At 34.4% G+C, this 15,660-nt stretch overlaps 1 protein-coding gene across 3 annotated transcripts in view; it reads left to right on the forward strand.

Moving 5' to 3' along the window:
- Positions 1-15,660, forward strand: part of CSMD3 (CUB and Sushi multiple domains 3) — a 1,625,828-nt gene that overhangs the window by 1,276,193 nt on the left and 333,975 nt on the right. For all 3 annotated transcript variants that reach the window (XM_036758935.1, XM_036758944.1, XM_036758952.1), the window contains 2 exons: positions 340-527; positions 14,540-14,734. In XM_036758935.1, the coding sequence (XP_036614830.1) occupies positions 340-527; positions 14,540-14,734 (383 nt within the window). The remainder of the gene's footprint in view (positions 1-339; positions 528-14,539; positions 14,735-15,660) is intronic.

Genomic DNA, 15,660 nt, shown 5'->3' on the forward strand with positions numbered 1-15,660 from the left:
TAAACTTTAAAATTCTGCCAGACATCCTGACATTTGAAAACGTTAAAAATATGCCTGAACTTTTCATTTTGACTCAGTATTAATCCAGTGATCAGTATTAGCAGTTATTTTGCAATTGTATTACTATTTATTAGCTGTTTACCCTAAAAATATTAGCCTAACAGGTGTATCTACCATCAAAAAGTATTCATAGATGAATATTTGTGCACAATTCTATCCTCACCTTTATTCATTAATGTATGATCTTGTCCCTTTATATTCACAGCATTAAGAACCTATTTAGAAAAGGTTATGTTATAAATCCCAGCACTAATGTGGGTTTTTTGTGTATTTTTAAAGTTTCAGCATTGAACCAAACTATGACTTCTTGTATATATATGATGGGCCAGATAGTAATAGTCCTCTCATTGGAAGCTTTCAAGACAGCAAATTACCAGAAAGAATAGAAAGTGGATCTAACACTATGCATCTCGCTTTTCGAAGTGATGGATCTGTCAGTTACACTGGCTTTCATCTAGAATACAAAGGTAAGTGTGAGCATTTCATGTTTTCACATATAGCTTTTAATTTGTATATGCTAAAATGTATATTACTGGAGCCACAGTGGCAAAGGAAGGGTGGGATACAACTGAACTCTCCATACATTCCCTTCCAAACAACTTTAAAATAGCACCCCAAATAAAATTTTGGAGTGGCAGAGCCAACAAAAGGTCAGAGAGACTTTTTTTTTTCCCAGCCCAAGTCAGCTGAATAGGTCCACAGGAGAAGATTGTAATACTGGGATGGATTGCAGCCCTGGAACATGGAAAGAGCAGTATCAGTGGGTCTTGGAGGCAGGTTATATAGCAACAGCAGCAGGAGTTTTGGGAGATGATAAGCTGGTCAAAGAAAAATGACAAGGGACCCTGACTGCAACTGATGCTAATTGGTAGCTCTATTGCCTATAAGCTGTTCTGGGTGACAGTTACAGGGTGGAAAGGAACTCTTGTGATTGTTCACAAGAGAGCAGGGATCCTAATCATGGTTTCATGGCCAGTAAGAGTGCTAGAATTTGTAGCTTCAGGGGAGCAGGGGCCCTTCCTGGGTAAAGACCAGAGCCAACCAGGACAGCAGGGACTATAACATTGCCACGATAACACTACCTTGAAAACACCAAAAACTTGCAGACCCAAGAACAAGCTCTGAAAACAGAAGCATAAAAAAGCCTGAAGCTTGATACAGTGCCTCCCCACCCTTAGCTGAGCAGAGTCTAACTTTAACATAAAGTTTAAAGTGAAAAAATAAGCTGAGAAAATGAGCAAACAACAACAAAAATAAATTGACTATGAAAAGCTCCTACTGTGGCAGAGAAGACCAAGACATAAACTTAGAAGACAACAAGGTGAAAATAGCTGCAAGCAAAGCCTCAAACAAAAAAAAAAATTCCTGGAAAAGTTAAAAAAAAGAGAGAGATAAGGATGGTAGAGGAAAAAATTGGGAAAAATAATGAGAGTGATGCAAGAAAATTATGAAACAATAATTAATGGCATTGTAAAAGAGTCACAAAAATACTGAAGAAAATAACAACACCTTAAAAAACAGAATTGGCCTAATAGTAACAGCGACATGAAAGTCCACTGAATAAAATAACTCCTTTAAAAGCAGAATAGTCCAAATGGAAAAGGAGGTAAAAAAAAAGTTCACTGATGAGAAGAATTCCTTAGAAAGTATAGTTGAGGTGAATTCAAGATGGCAGAGTAAAGGCAGGGACTCTGGGCTTTCCCCCAAACTCCTCCAAATGCCTTTAAATAATGACTCTAAATAAATTCTTGAGTAGCAGAACCCACAAAAACGCAGAAACAGTTTTCCAACCAAAGACAACCTGGAGGGTTGGCAGGAAAGGTCTGAAGCACCAAGATGAGAAAGGAGCTCAGTCTAGCACTGAAGCACCAAGATGAGAAAGGAGCTCAGTCTAGCATAGACTGGGCCCCAGCAAACCAGGAGCAGGCATGGGGGTGATTGAATCAGTGGCACCTGTGGCAGTGTCCATTCAGCCCTCAGATGCCAAAGACAGCTTAGAAGGTCAGCAAGAAAGGTCTGTCGCACTTGAATGAGAGTGAAACACCATCCAGCACAGGCCATACCAACAAACCAGGAACAGACCTTGGGAGCCATTGAATCATCATCAGCAGCAGCTGTTTCCAGAGGTCTCAGCCCACAGATGGTAAGGAGGTCAGAAAAAATGGCCAGAAGGAAAATACAGGGGTTGCTTTGCTAGCACTGAGATAGGACTCTGTTGCTTTGCTCATACTTGGATCCAGATCCTGGGTGGCAGTCCCAGAGCGAGGAGGAGCACTAGCCCAGCAGAGCTTGCAGCCACAGTGGAACGGGGACCCTCCTTATAGTTGGAGGACAGAAAAGAATGCTTGTGCTCACTCACTGACCAGAGCACAGGCCAGGAGAGGAGTAAACACACCTCTCCTTATAGGTCCCTAGAAGTACTTCTGAAAACATCTACACAAAATGCCTGAAGCTTGGGCCAGTGCACCCTCCACTCTGGAAGCGGAGCCCTAATGTGAGAAAGAGTTGAATGTAAAGTAATAAACTGGGAAAATGAGCAAGCAACAGAAAAAAAAAACTGACCTTAGAAAGTTGCTATGGTGGCAAGGAAGATCAAAAAACACACTCAGAAGAGGATGACAAAGTCGAAGCTCGTACATCCAAAGCCTCCAAGAAAAATATGAATTAGTCTCAAGGCCATGGAATATCTCAAAACAGATTTTGAAAACCAAGTAAGAGAGGTAGAGGAAAAGTTGGGAAGAGAAATGAGAGTGATGCAAGAAAATAACGAACAGCTAATCAACTGCTTAGTAAAGGAGAAACAAAAAAAATAATAATGAAGAAAATAACACCATAAGAACCAGACTAGGCCAAATGGTAAAAGAGGTACAAGAAGCCAGTGAGAAGAGTGCCTTAAAAAGCAGAATTGGCCAAATAGTAAAAGATGCATAAAAATTCCCTGAAGAAAAGTGAGAAGAACAGGGAGATCATTATATACTATAACAACAAGGTTGTAATGATGATCGACAGTGAAAGACTTGGCTACTCTAATAATACAGTGATCTAAGACAATGTCAAAGCACTCATGACAAAAAATGATATCTACCTCCAGAGACAGAGAACTGTTGCCATAGTATAATTTTCTTGCTTTATTTTTTGTTTTAATACTTAGTATTTTATTTTTCCCCAGTTACATGTGGAAACAATTTTTAATGTTCGTTTTTAAAACTTTGAGTTCCAAATTCTCCCCCTTCCTCCCTTCTCACTCCCCCTCATTGAGAAGGCAAGTAATTCAACATATATTAAACATATGTAGTCATGCAGAACATATCCGTTAATAGTCGTGTTTTGAAAGAAAACATAGATGAGAGGAGAGGATTCTGGGAAGATGCTGGAGAAGGTCAGAAAATGTCAAGCTCTCAAGATTTTCCTCCACAAAAGAGATAAAATCTAGCCTCTGGGCACACACAGAACCTTGAAAATAAATAAGAGTAGGGGCAGAAAAGAAGTCCTTTAAGGGCAATCTGAGAAGATCTGAAGAAAAATTCCAGGACTAGATTTCCTCCCTTTGAAGAGTTGGACTACTTGAAAGTTCTGATCAGAAAAAGAATCTTGATATGGTAATACAAGAAATAATTAAATAAAATTGTCCTGAAGCATTAGAACAAGAGAGGGAAGGAGAAATAGAAAAATCCACCGATCACCACCTGAAAGAAATCCTACAAGGAAAAATTATAGGAGTACTACAATTAAATTCCAAAACCCCCAAAATATTATGACCAACAAGAAAAAAAAACAATTTATGTATGATTGTACCAGAATTAGAGTCACACAATACCTAGCGTTGGCAACACTAAAAGATCACAGGTCTATGTATTGAAGAGCAAAACAACTGGGGTTCTGGCCAAAAATATCATTCCCAGCAAAGCTAACCAATAATTTTGAATGGAAAAAAATGGATATTTGATCAACTGTCAGACTTTCAGGACTCTGTTAAAAAAACAAACAAACAAAAAAAACCCTGAACTCAATAGAAGATTTGACATACAGGAGCCAAGAGAAATATAAGGTATATACCAATGACCAATTACAAGGGATTCAATAAGGATAGAATGCTTACCTTTTGTTTTTGGAAAATGTAAAACATATATCTAAGATTGTTACTAGTAGTTAGTTAGCTTATACGAAAGATTGGGGTAGACCTGAGTATCATATGACTTTAAAAAGTAAAACCATTTAAGAACAGCTAAAAGAGTAATTATCCTATACAAATGAGGTGCAAGAAGAAGAACCACTACAGAGGAGTTAGATGGAGGAGGGGTGCTGTTAGTTCTGGAAACCTATTTTCATTGAGAATGGTTTCAAGAGGAAAAAATATATATACATCTAGGAGAGTGTAAAAGTCTGCTAAATTTAAAAAAGAAATAAAACTCTAAAGGGATAGGGAGGGGGGAGAGGATAAGGGAAGGATCGATCTTTAGAGAGGAGAGTGAGGGAATAGGTTGAAGGAGGGCTATAGAAGGGCGTTTAGATTTAGGTGAATGGGAGGTTAAGGAAGGAGACTTTAGAGGGGAGGGGGATGGAATAGGTCAAAGGAGTGTACAAAAACGGTGTTCAGACTTAGGGGAATGGAAGGGGAATGGAGAGATTGCTGGAGTGGGGGTAGGTTAAGTAATAGGAGGGCAAGGTAGCAGGTAGAAGTAAAGTAGAGCCATTAGGAGAAATATGAAAAAAGATATGCACAAACAAAAACAATATTAGGAGTAGAATCTCTTAAGGACAGTATGTGTTTATGTATGTATGTATATATAATGTGTGTATGTACATGTATATATGTATGTCTTTGTATATATGTATGTGTGTATGTATCAATACCTATATATAAATATATCCATGCTCAATTGTAACCTTGGGGTGGTGGGCAAGGGGGAGAAGAGAGGGAAGAAGAACAAAGTAAAAAGTATACAGCAGAGGACAAGAGAAAACTTACAAGCAAAGAAAAGATGCACAGCTTTCAAGTTAACGCACAGTATTTAATATATAGGCTTTCTTGAAATAAGTTATTGCTATATATTTTGAATCCTCTCCTACAATCTGCTGTGTACAAGTCATTTTTTCCTTGTCTTATTTTATATTTAAGTTTAATATTAAAATTTACATTTTTTCTTATGTATTTAAAAAGAAAAAAAGAAAGCAGACAGAAAACCTCAAGAAAAATTAAGAAAGTTAAAAAAAACTGTTCACATTTCTATATTAGATGATGATACCAGTAACTCCTAAGAACTGCATCATTATTAAGGCAGTGAGATGGAGTATACATAGATAAAGGGCATGAATGTGAGATGACTATGATGGGATGATTTAAAAAAAAATTTAAAATGTAGGAGTGAAAAAAGCGATGTACTGGGAGGATGGGGAAGGGAAGGGCAGAATGGGGGAAATGTTCTCATATAAAAGAGGTGTGCAAGGAAGTAAGTGCCTTTATAATGGAGGGGAAAATGGGCATAGTGGAGAGAGTACTTGATCTCATAGATACTTTTGCCCAGGAAAAAAAAAGATCAAGAAGTCATCAAAGTACCAGCCCACTTTCTCATTACTAGAAAATTTTTATGCGATATATGTCAGTCCACCAATTGAATATCTTTGATGAAAAAGGTCGACAAAAAGCTTTTCTTAGATGCTTTACATGTTTATACCTATTATATATTTGTAGTCTTACAACTACCAGAAGTGCAGTAAGAAATCTTACTGATTGCTATCAAATATTTGTGTTTTTTTTTAAATTTAATTTGTCAAAACAAAACATTGCCTTAAAGGTTTGACTTGAACAAGATGTATTTGATCATGTGATGAAATGAGCCTTTAACAGGTAAGATCATGGTTTTGATTGATAATTTGTTGAATTTTACATTAAGGGAGTTATGAAAAAGGAAGACATATGGTCACCTAACCCTTTTGCCAATGTCATTGAGAATTTCTGTACTGAGTTCAAAGAGAACATTGAAAATCCTTTTCATTGAAACTCATAATCATTCAAAAGAGAGCTAGTCACCACTATATGAAAACAAAACACATATTGTGGTTTACAAAAAGTAGTTGAATAGATAGACCATTGAATTAGTCTGAAAGTATCTGTCTCTTAGATAATTAAGACCTACAATGAACTACAGATGGATAATGACCTAAGCAAAGAATTAAATAGAAGGAAGAGATCAAGCTGCATTATGTAATTGCATAGTACTTTCAATGAGCCCAAGCTGCTGGCTGCCATAAATGGGTATCTTCTTCTTCTGTTCTTTTTTTTTAATGAGTATTATCTTGGTGGTGCTATATGGCTGTAAATCATGAGACACCCAAATCTTCTTATAACCAGAATTGCAGGTGATGTAAAGGACAATGAAAAAATGCAAAATGGGTTTAAATGTGAGGAGACCTATTACCAACGATGACTTACAGTGCCGTCAAGGATATGTATGGTCATACAAGGATGTGGGCTTGTCATGCCGCAGTAGAGAAGGGAGAACAGCTATATATCTGAGTCATACAATGGAACTCAGAAAATATTAAAAATGGAACTACGAGATGGCTTCTAATATGTTATTTGGCTCCACTGAAGATGATTTCTGGATGGAGGATTAATTGTTGCAGATGAATAAAAATATGAAGGAATTATTCTTTGTACCAGTGAAGAGAGTGCCCAACAGTGAAGAATTCATGGATCCATGGAAGTATCAATGTATTGAAAAATCATAGCATAAGAATATGAGTGGGATCATACAACATAAAATAACTTGTATAAATGTTAAGGTATCTTAAAATAAGATTCCACATATTACCACAAAGTGGAGCAGTAATAATTAAAGAAATTTTTAAAAAGTCTTAATTATGTATTTTTGTAATTCAGCATATATATTATATGTATTTGGATGTAAATAATTGTTTACACAGAAATACCAACTTCAGAATCTATTTTACAGTGCAATTATGGATTTTTAAATGATAAATGAAGTAACATTTATAGTTTTGTACTTATAAGATTTCTGCATGTTTTGTTTTTGTGTTTATGGTAGTTTGGCATTTATTGGTAGTTGAATATGTTATTTTTCTCCAAACAAATGTATTAGGGATTTTTAAAGAACTATTTTGATAATGGATCTTAAATTACCAATTAAGAAATAAAAAGACTTCTTAGGCTGGAATTTTTGTAACTTTCTAAACGTAGAGGAACCTAATTTATACTCAAATAACTTACACACACATGTATGTGTACATATACATGTATGTATATATGTATGCGTATATGTATATGTGTATACATGCGTGTTTATATATACATATGTGTAGATGTAAATGATATGACTGACAGATAAACTTTCAAGAATACATTCAATTTCATGTGTATCTAATGGACTATATATTTTGAAGAAAAAGGTCAAATTTTAGAAATATTTCATACACACACACACATATACACACAGATATGTGTGTTAGATCCCAAATAGTTGTCCAAAAGCTGGCATTTAAAGACATCACTCATAGAAAATATTTTCTTTGCTGTGTAACGGTACTGCTTACAAGGTTGGCTATTCTTAGAAATCAGTGTTCAATGTCTTGCTACCATAAGTTTGAAAGGGGTATTTTCCATCCTATATCAAGATAAGGAATTCAGGGCATCATGAGCTTCTTGGCACACAGTGGACTCACATGACCCCATAGCTAGAAAAAGAGCAAGAGACTAAACAAATGACATGGGGGCACAAAAACAGCCAATGAATGCAGGTCCAAAAATAAGGATGTTGTGTGTTTAGCAATCATTGGTAGCTCTCCCTTCTGGATATTCTGACCCCTCAGGGTGGTACTATTACACTCAATATGTGTACAAGTCCCAGAACTTGGAATCACTAGATAGTCATGAAGGTTGCCTCATTAGCAAAGCCAAGTTCATTTTCCTTCTGAGAAATGTTGGTTGGTTATTGTCCTGCACTCTTGAAGAAGACCCAAATGACATCACTATATTGGAGTCAAGGTACAGTGTGTTCAGCTGTGGCTGATCAGATCAATATGAGCTCAGAAGACTCTACTACAGGTCAGGCACAAATACTCCATATGAACATTTGGTGTGGAGATGTCTCTAAATTTGCTTATCTCACATTTCTTTGGAGCTATTGTAATTCTGCTTCACTCATTGAGCACAGCACCTTCTTGGATGCAAGCATGCCATGCTGGGTGGTTCTTTGCCAGTGTCTCCCTTGTCATGCAGTCAATTCTAGATTTCTTCAGAGAGACCTTCAGTGTGTCATTGTATCACTTCTTCTGACCACCATGTGAGCACCTTCTTTGTATGAATTCTCTGTAAATGTAGTCAAGCTTATGTTCAGTATTGGAACTTAGTAAGAAAACCACATTTCAATGTACTTTAATTCCTATGAACTCATTGGCTTTTTTCTCCTAACAGGAGCCTGTGTGGGAATCACGAGATTTTGTTTTGTTTCGTTTTTTGTTTTTTTTTTTTTTTTCCAGGAGACATTTTGTGATTGAATCTTCTTTCTCTAGGCCTGAAGTTCAAAATCTAGGCCTAGAATTTATGAATTCTTGACCTTAGGTATGCATACCCATAAGGCAACTCAGAGCTGGTGATGCCTGACAAATGTGTCTTCTTTTCTAGAAGACTAGATTTTTTTAAAATCACAATGACAAAGAAATTCAAAATCCCTATTCTTTCTAAACAAGAAATTGTAGTTCAAAAAATGTCCTTGTCTGTCTGTCTCTCTCTGTCTCTCTCTGTCTCTGTCTCTCTCTATCTCTCTGTCTCTCTCTATCTCTCTGTCTCTCTCTCTCTCTCACTCCTTCATACACACAGAGAGGGAGGGAGAGGGAGAGAGAAAGTCTTCAATAACCAACTTTCTGGCCTTTGGTTGACTTGGAAGGTAGTTTCTTATAGAATATTCCAAGGATCTATCCTTGGCCCTGTACTGTTTAATATGTTTACAAGAACTTAGGTGAATAATGTTCATCAGCTTTTACAAAAATAAACTTAGAGGGATAGCTGAAATGTTCAGTGACAGAGTCAAAATCCACAGATCTTATAGGCTGGCATGATTATACATAAATGAGATTAAATTTAATAAACATGAATATAAAATTTTATGATTTGATTAAAAAACATTCATAAATACAGGTTGGAAGAAGTTTGGTTAAAAATAGTTCCTGTGGAAAAGGTTGCAGTGGTTTACAGAGGGGTTTAGAAAATTGCACTAGAAATCCACAAAGTATCCTAGAAAAATACTGTAATCTTTAGACATATTGAAAAGTGTCACAGGAATATGGAAGAAATTAATTCTGTTATACTCTGTACTACACACATCTGGACTACTGTTTTCAGTTCAGGGTGTGGCATTTTAGACAGACAAAATAGAGTAGGTCCAGAATAGGATGAAAAGATTGGAACACATAGCACTTGAGCAATAGTTGAAGTAAATGGAGTACTTAAACTGGAGGGGAAAAAACTTTAGAGAGAGTGTGAAGTGTTTGAAGAGCTATCATGTAAAAGAGACACTTAGTTACAGAGGTCAAAATTAACAATAGTATGTTGAAGTTGTGGAGAGACACATTCAGTTTAATATAAGGGAAAACAAAACAAAGCAAAAAGCCCTTCCCAACAATAAGCAATTCAGAAGCAGAATGGGCAGCCTGGGAGAGGTGACTTATTTTTGTGAAATACTGCAAAGGGTATTCTTATTTATATACTGGTTGAAATAGATGATTTCTCAATTGTCTTCACCAAGTCTAGGACTCTGAAAATAGTTGAATTTATTGATTCTATCTTTATCTTGATCTAATGAATCTAATTTGTAATACCTCAAATTTTTCCTCTATATGTCTCTACAGAATTCCTTTTGAGGAGTGTTAGCTCCTCAAACACACCAATTCTAACAGTTCCTTCAAGAGACTAATAATATTATTACTGTAGCATTCAAACTCAAATGGAATGTTTTGGAATTGGCCATTAGGATAGCAATTTTGAAAGATTTAGGAGAGAGACCTAGTGAGGAAGGTTTGAGAGAAACTGAAGAAGAAAGAGAAAAGCATGTAAGAAAAAATTCTTTCTTTGAAGAATGTTTTTACTCACATAATGAAGAAATAAAGAATTCTATGAGGAATAAGTCAGAAAGATTATCTGAGAGATAATAGAAAAGTTAGAAAGAAGATCAAAAAATGTTATTTCCTTATGGAACTGATTTCACCTTTACATTTCAAAAGCTTTAAATAGAATTGTTAAGAACAAAATTTAATTTTTATCCTGAACTGTTGTTATTGTGGAGTCATAGTCATAGTTTGGGGAAACTGTGATCTCTTTTTGTTTGTATAAGTATTTTATTACATTGTTAGTATATATAGCCAGTAGGTGGTTTAGTGGATGGAGTCAGGAAGACTTGAATTTAAATCATGCCTCAAATATTTACCATGTCTGTGACTTTAGACCAATCACTTCACCTTTCTTGGTCTATTTCTTGATCTTCAAAATGGGTATTTAATAGCACATATCTCCTAGGGTTGTCGTAAGGACTAAATAAGACAATTTAGGAAAACACTTTGCAAAACTAAAAGTGCCATATGAATGTTAATTATTATCATCATTAATACTTAATTCCAAGAGGTTACAAAGTTTGAGATATATATAGATATTTATGAGGAAAATATCTTTCTTCTACTTTGTTACAAAAGTAGTATTTAATAAACTGGTATGGGTGCCAAGGCTTAAATGATTAAGAAAATGAATATGGTAGCAAGTCAAGTAAGAGGCTAGGGGGTGAACATGTGAATGTAGTAGTTTTTAGGTACAGTTGCTGTACTTCATTATGGAAGGGGGAGGCAATGTGTCACAGTACAAAGAGTAATTGAATTGGAATTGTGGGACCTCCCTGAGTTAGAATCCCAGCTCTGCCGGTTTTTGTCTGTGTGACCTTGGGCAAGAGATTTAATCTCTCTGGGTTTGTTTCCTCATTAGTGAAGTGAAGGGGTTAAGTAAGTTGTTCTCTAAAGTTCCTGTGATCTCTTAACATGAAAAAAAATTTTGATTTTTATGGTTGACAGATCATGTTTGCTGTTTGAAGAGCAATTCAGTTAAATACAGAAATGACAAAGAAGTAATGAATTACTTATATACATAGCAATCCGTAAAGTAAAAACATAAAATAATACTTAATTCTATGTTGAAGCATCCTGTTCTGGCAGTAGAGATGGCAGGCTATTTTATCCATCAATAACATTCAACCACTAACATAACAATCATCAGTATGTTCCTTGAGGAAATAAATAACACCAAAGAGAATAAAGTTGGAAAAATCACTAGATTAGACCAGATATAAACAGAATTGGATCATGACTAAGGTGACACAATTTTGAAAGCACTGAGGTTCTCAAGATATTGGAATGAGGAGAGAATATCACATGTATAGTGTGTATGTATGGTGAGGTGGGACAAAGAACAGATTACTGATACTACTGAGGAGTACAAAATTAACTAATCAGTGACTTCTGAACCATATGCCTACTTTTGCATCTCTGGAAAATCTTTGAAAGTAGTCAACATGTGTAATTAGGACATTGTTAATAAAGGTAAGAAAAGAGAATAGGTAAGATTTAACAAATTATATTCTATAGAACACAACATCTTCACACATAATCAAATGAAAAGTGCAAAAGGTGAGTTATTCTACTTATTGTTTGTTGACTCGATGAATAGCTATCCCTTCCAGTGATGTTATATGGCTGCAAATTATGTGACTCTCCAAACCCCAAATAATTGTTTAAAAACCAGCAATGTTTTTCATCCACTTGGTTTTCCTTCTGCGGATTTTTAGGCTGAAATGTTTTGATTGACTATGTATGGATCTTTTTTTAGGAGGAGGTATGTGTGTGTGTGATTCTCTATGTATATGTATTTGACATATATACATCAAATCCTATAGCCTTAAAGCCTTTTTTTCAACAAAGTCTTCTCCATATATGTGTGTTTGTATTCATATATGTATAGTTTTCTCTATGTATATGTATTTGACATACAGACATCAAATCCTGTAGCCTTAAAGATTTTTTTTCAACAAGGTGCTCTCCACATATGTGTGTTTGTGTTCAAATGTGTATAGTATGTATAGTTAAATGTATATATTTATATGTGTGTTAAAATCATAGAGAATTATTTTCAATAATCATTTTATTATTGTCAAGAAGAAGTAAAACATTGGAAGGCATCTACTTACCAAAGATGTTTGCCACTATCTTAGAACGCAGCCAGTGCATAATCCATGTACAAAAGAATTTCTATATAGACGGCCAAGGTCTTTAGATTCTCCTTTGTGCAGGTGTCATTGTGTTGATGATAATCAAGCTGCAGAACATTGTAGAACTTCCTAAACAAGAACCAGAGCTACTCAAAACATTTCACATTAAAAATACACAAAAAGAAAAGTGACTAAAAATATTGTTCATTTTAAAAATAATTCTATGGAGTTTTTTGTTTGTAGGTTTACATAAATCACAGCGATATAACATCACTGGAAAGCTAAAGATGTTAGAAAGGTGGACTTTTTAAATCTTTTTTTGAGGAAGAAGTTGGAATAGTTGAAAGCACAGCTAAATGTACTCAGTGCAATACTGCATGCTTTCTATCTTCCTATCACTCTATGTATCTAATTATATGATATATGCATATATATATATACATATATATATGCATGTGTATGTATACACACACAAATGAATCTATATATTTCTGCCAAATTCATTCAGTAAGAATATATTGAGTACCTTTATGTGCAAAGCAATGAGCTATGAACTGGAGATAGAGACAAAAACCAAAAAAAAAAGCCCTTGCATTCCACTCTTTGATACACTTATGTACTCTCTACTAATGACTAAATATCATCAAGATAAATAAGTTCTGATTCTGTGAAATGCAGAAACATAATAGATATTCTAGAATGAGAGTTACAACCACTAAAAAGAGTACAACCTAATTATTACACAGGGATAGCCAAGAAAGTGGAGTACTTATTGTACCAATTAGAACAGATGGTCAGATTGCTCATTGGTTTCATCTATCAGTACATTGAACAGATACTTCATAGAGACAGTGGGTTCAGAATTAAATGTGGAGTGGGGAGCAGACTGGATAGCATTAGAGAATTTTGTATAACATATAATAATGGTATATTTGTATAATTTGTATAATATATGTAACATATTATACACACACATATAAATATATCTATATGTATTTATATATATATATATATATATATATATATATATATATATATATATATATATATAAAATTTGAATAATACATAATAATGGTAAAAGACCTACAAAGGGGCTCTCAGATTTGGGAGTTCATCCTTGTGGAACATTTATAGAAGGATTGAGTCAAGATTTTCATAGGATAGTTTGTGATTTGTGCCATTGAAAGCAATACACAACTGAGATCATAGATCCATGGAAATATTGATATATTCCTTAGTGTGCCATTAGAAAGCAAGCTCTGTGGGTAGGGATTGGTTCAGTCTTTGTACTTATAGCCCTAGTACTTAGAATAGTGCCTGTCACATAATAGATGCTTAATAAATATTTGTTAATAAATTGATTGATTTTTTTTATTTCACAGAAGTTTTTTGTATGTTAGTTAACATTTTAAATAATATAAAGTTTTTTAGAATTCTGTGTAATTTTTTATTCTTATTACCAGATAAATTTGATTTTTAAACATATTAACATATTATTCAAATAACAATCATCCATTTTCTTCCTTGGAAAATCCCTTTGTGATTTATCATATTCCTAAAAGCACTACTTTCTGAAATGGCATCACTATGATGCAACTTGATTTCCAACTATCGTTTAAAACCATTCCATTTGTCATTTGTTGCTTATTCGCTTGTTATTTTGTGGTTGTTTAATAGATAATAAAATATCAAGCTTCACCTAAATTTGTCATTCCCAAGTAATAAATAGAGGAGTGTTTTTTCCTTATCTTTACAATTTCCAAATGTTCTGGTGTCTCTTTAGTTCTCCTTATGGTCAAATAAATTCCATAAAAAACAGTTTCTGTGTGTGTGTGTGTCTGTGTCTGTGTGTTTGTGTCTGTGTCTGTGTGTATAAGCAGATATTGTATTTTTTAATTTGTCCATTTCTGTTCTGTTCATCTTTGAAATAGAATGTATTTCTATATAGGCTGTGGTTTGTTTTTGTTTTTAAGTTTTTACTGGCAGAAACCTTTTCATAAATACAAGATATTGATGAAAGCAGTATTATTCTTAACAGAATCCCAGAATAAACATTACTTTGGTGGACAGAAATGGACCCAGTAGTTGGTGACTACCTTGTTTTTTTCTCATAGCAGTTTGACTGGACCTCTCCTTTACTTGCATCACATTTTCTCCTTTTATGCCTATTTTATGTACTATGAATTATTCCAATTATATATACATTATTTTACAGCAAAACTACGTGAATCCTGCTTTGACCCAGGAAACATAATGAATGGCACCAGACTTGGAATGGACTATAAACTAGGCTCAACAGTCACATATTATTGTGATGCTGGTTATGTTCTTCAAGGATATTCAACACTTACTTGCATCATGGGAGATGACGGAAGACCTGGGTGGAACAGAGCATTACCAAGCTGTCATGGTAAGGAGTACATTTTTAAACAACATATTATTCTCAGTTTTCTATTGATTTCAGACAAAAAGAATAATGAAATTTATAAAAATAATCAATGTTAAATGACAACATTTTTAATACTTTATCAGTATGTATTATACATAAAGAACCATGAATAGCAGAAGTACCCAGTAATTCTCAATTGAAATTAATAGAGAAATAAGTCAGAAATGGTATAGCCATAGATGTTTATATAATGGAGTAAAGAACAGAAGAAGTAGACAAAGTGAACCTAAAATTTTAATATGATAGGGTCATCGTTTCATAAATACCTTGATGGGATAAAATTTATACCTGCAACGAGGCAATGAAAGCACAACTAATAGATTAGGAGGGGCAGAAGTTTTATATTTAATGAAGAGACACCAATATATAAGTTAACTGACCCTAAGAATGATAACAAAATTGAGAACAGTGGTTGAGGATAAAGAACAAAGAGGAGTAAGATAAAAGTATACTAAAAAACTTTATCTAAATGAAGAATAGGATTGATATTACCCTAATATATGGTGCAATACTGAAATGTTCGTTCACTCAGGACAACAAAACCCTACAACTTTTCACACAGTAGCACATTTATAAAGTAAAGATTTGCATGGAATCATGATAGACTGAAACAAAATTTGCAAAAACTTTTTAATTTGTTGTGATAATAAATAATTAGCCATTTTGTATCCCAGGTTGCTTTCTATCACTTGTTTGGTAATAAATTCTTCCTTTATGTATAAATCTGACAGGTGAAATATTTCATGATCCCCTAATTTGTTTAAGTTATCACTCTTTGTGCCTAGACATGTACCAATTTAGACCTTATCTCACTATACAGTGTGAGATGTTGGTCCACACCTAGTTTCTGCCAAACAACCTTCCAGGTTTCCCAGCAATTTTTGTCA

The sequence above is a fragment of the Trichosurus vulpecula genome, chromosome 1, assembly GCF_011100635.1.
Source record: "Trichosurus vulpecula isolate mTriVul1 chromosome 1, mTriVul1.pri, whole genome shotgun sequence".
Taxonomy (NCBI): domain Eukaryota; kingdom Metazoa; phylum Chordata; class Mammalia; order Diprotodontia; family Phalangeridae; genus Trichosurus; species Trichosurus vulpecula.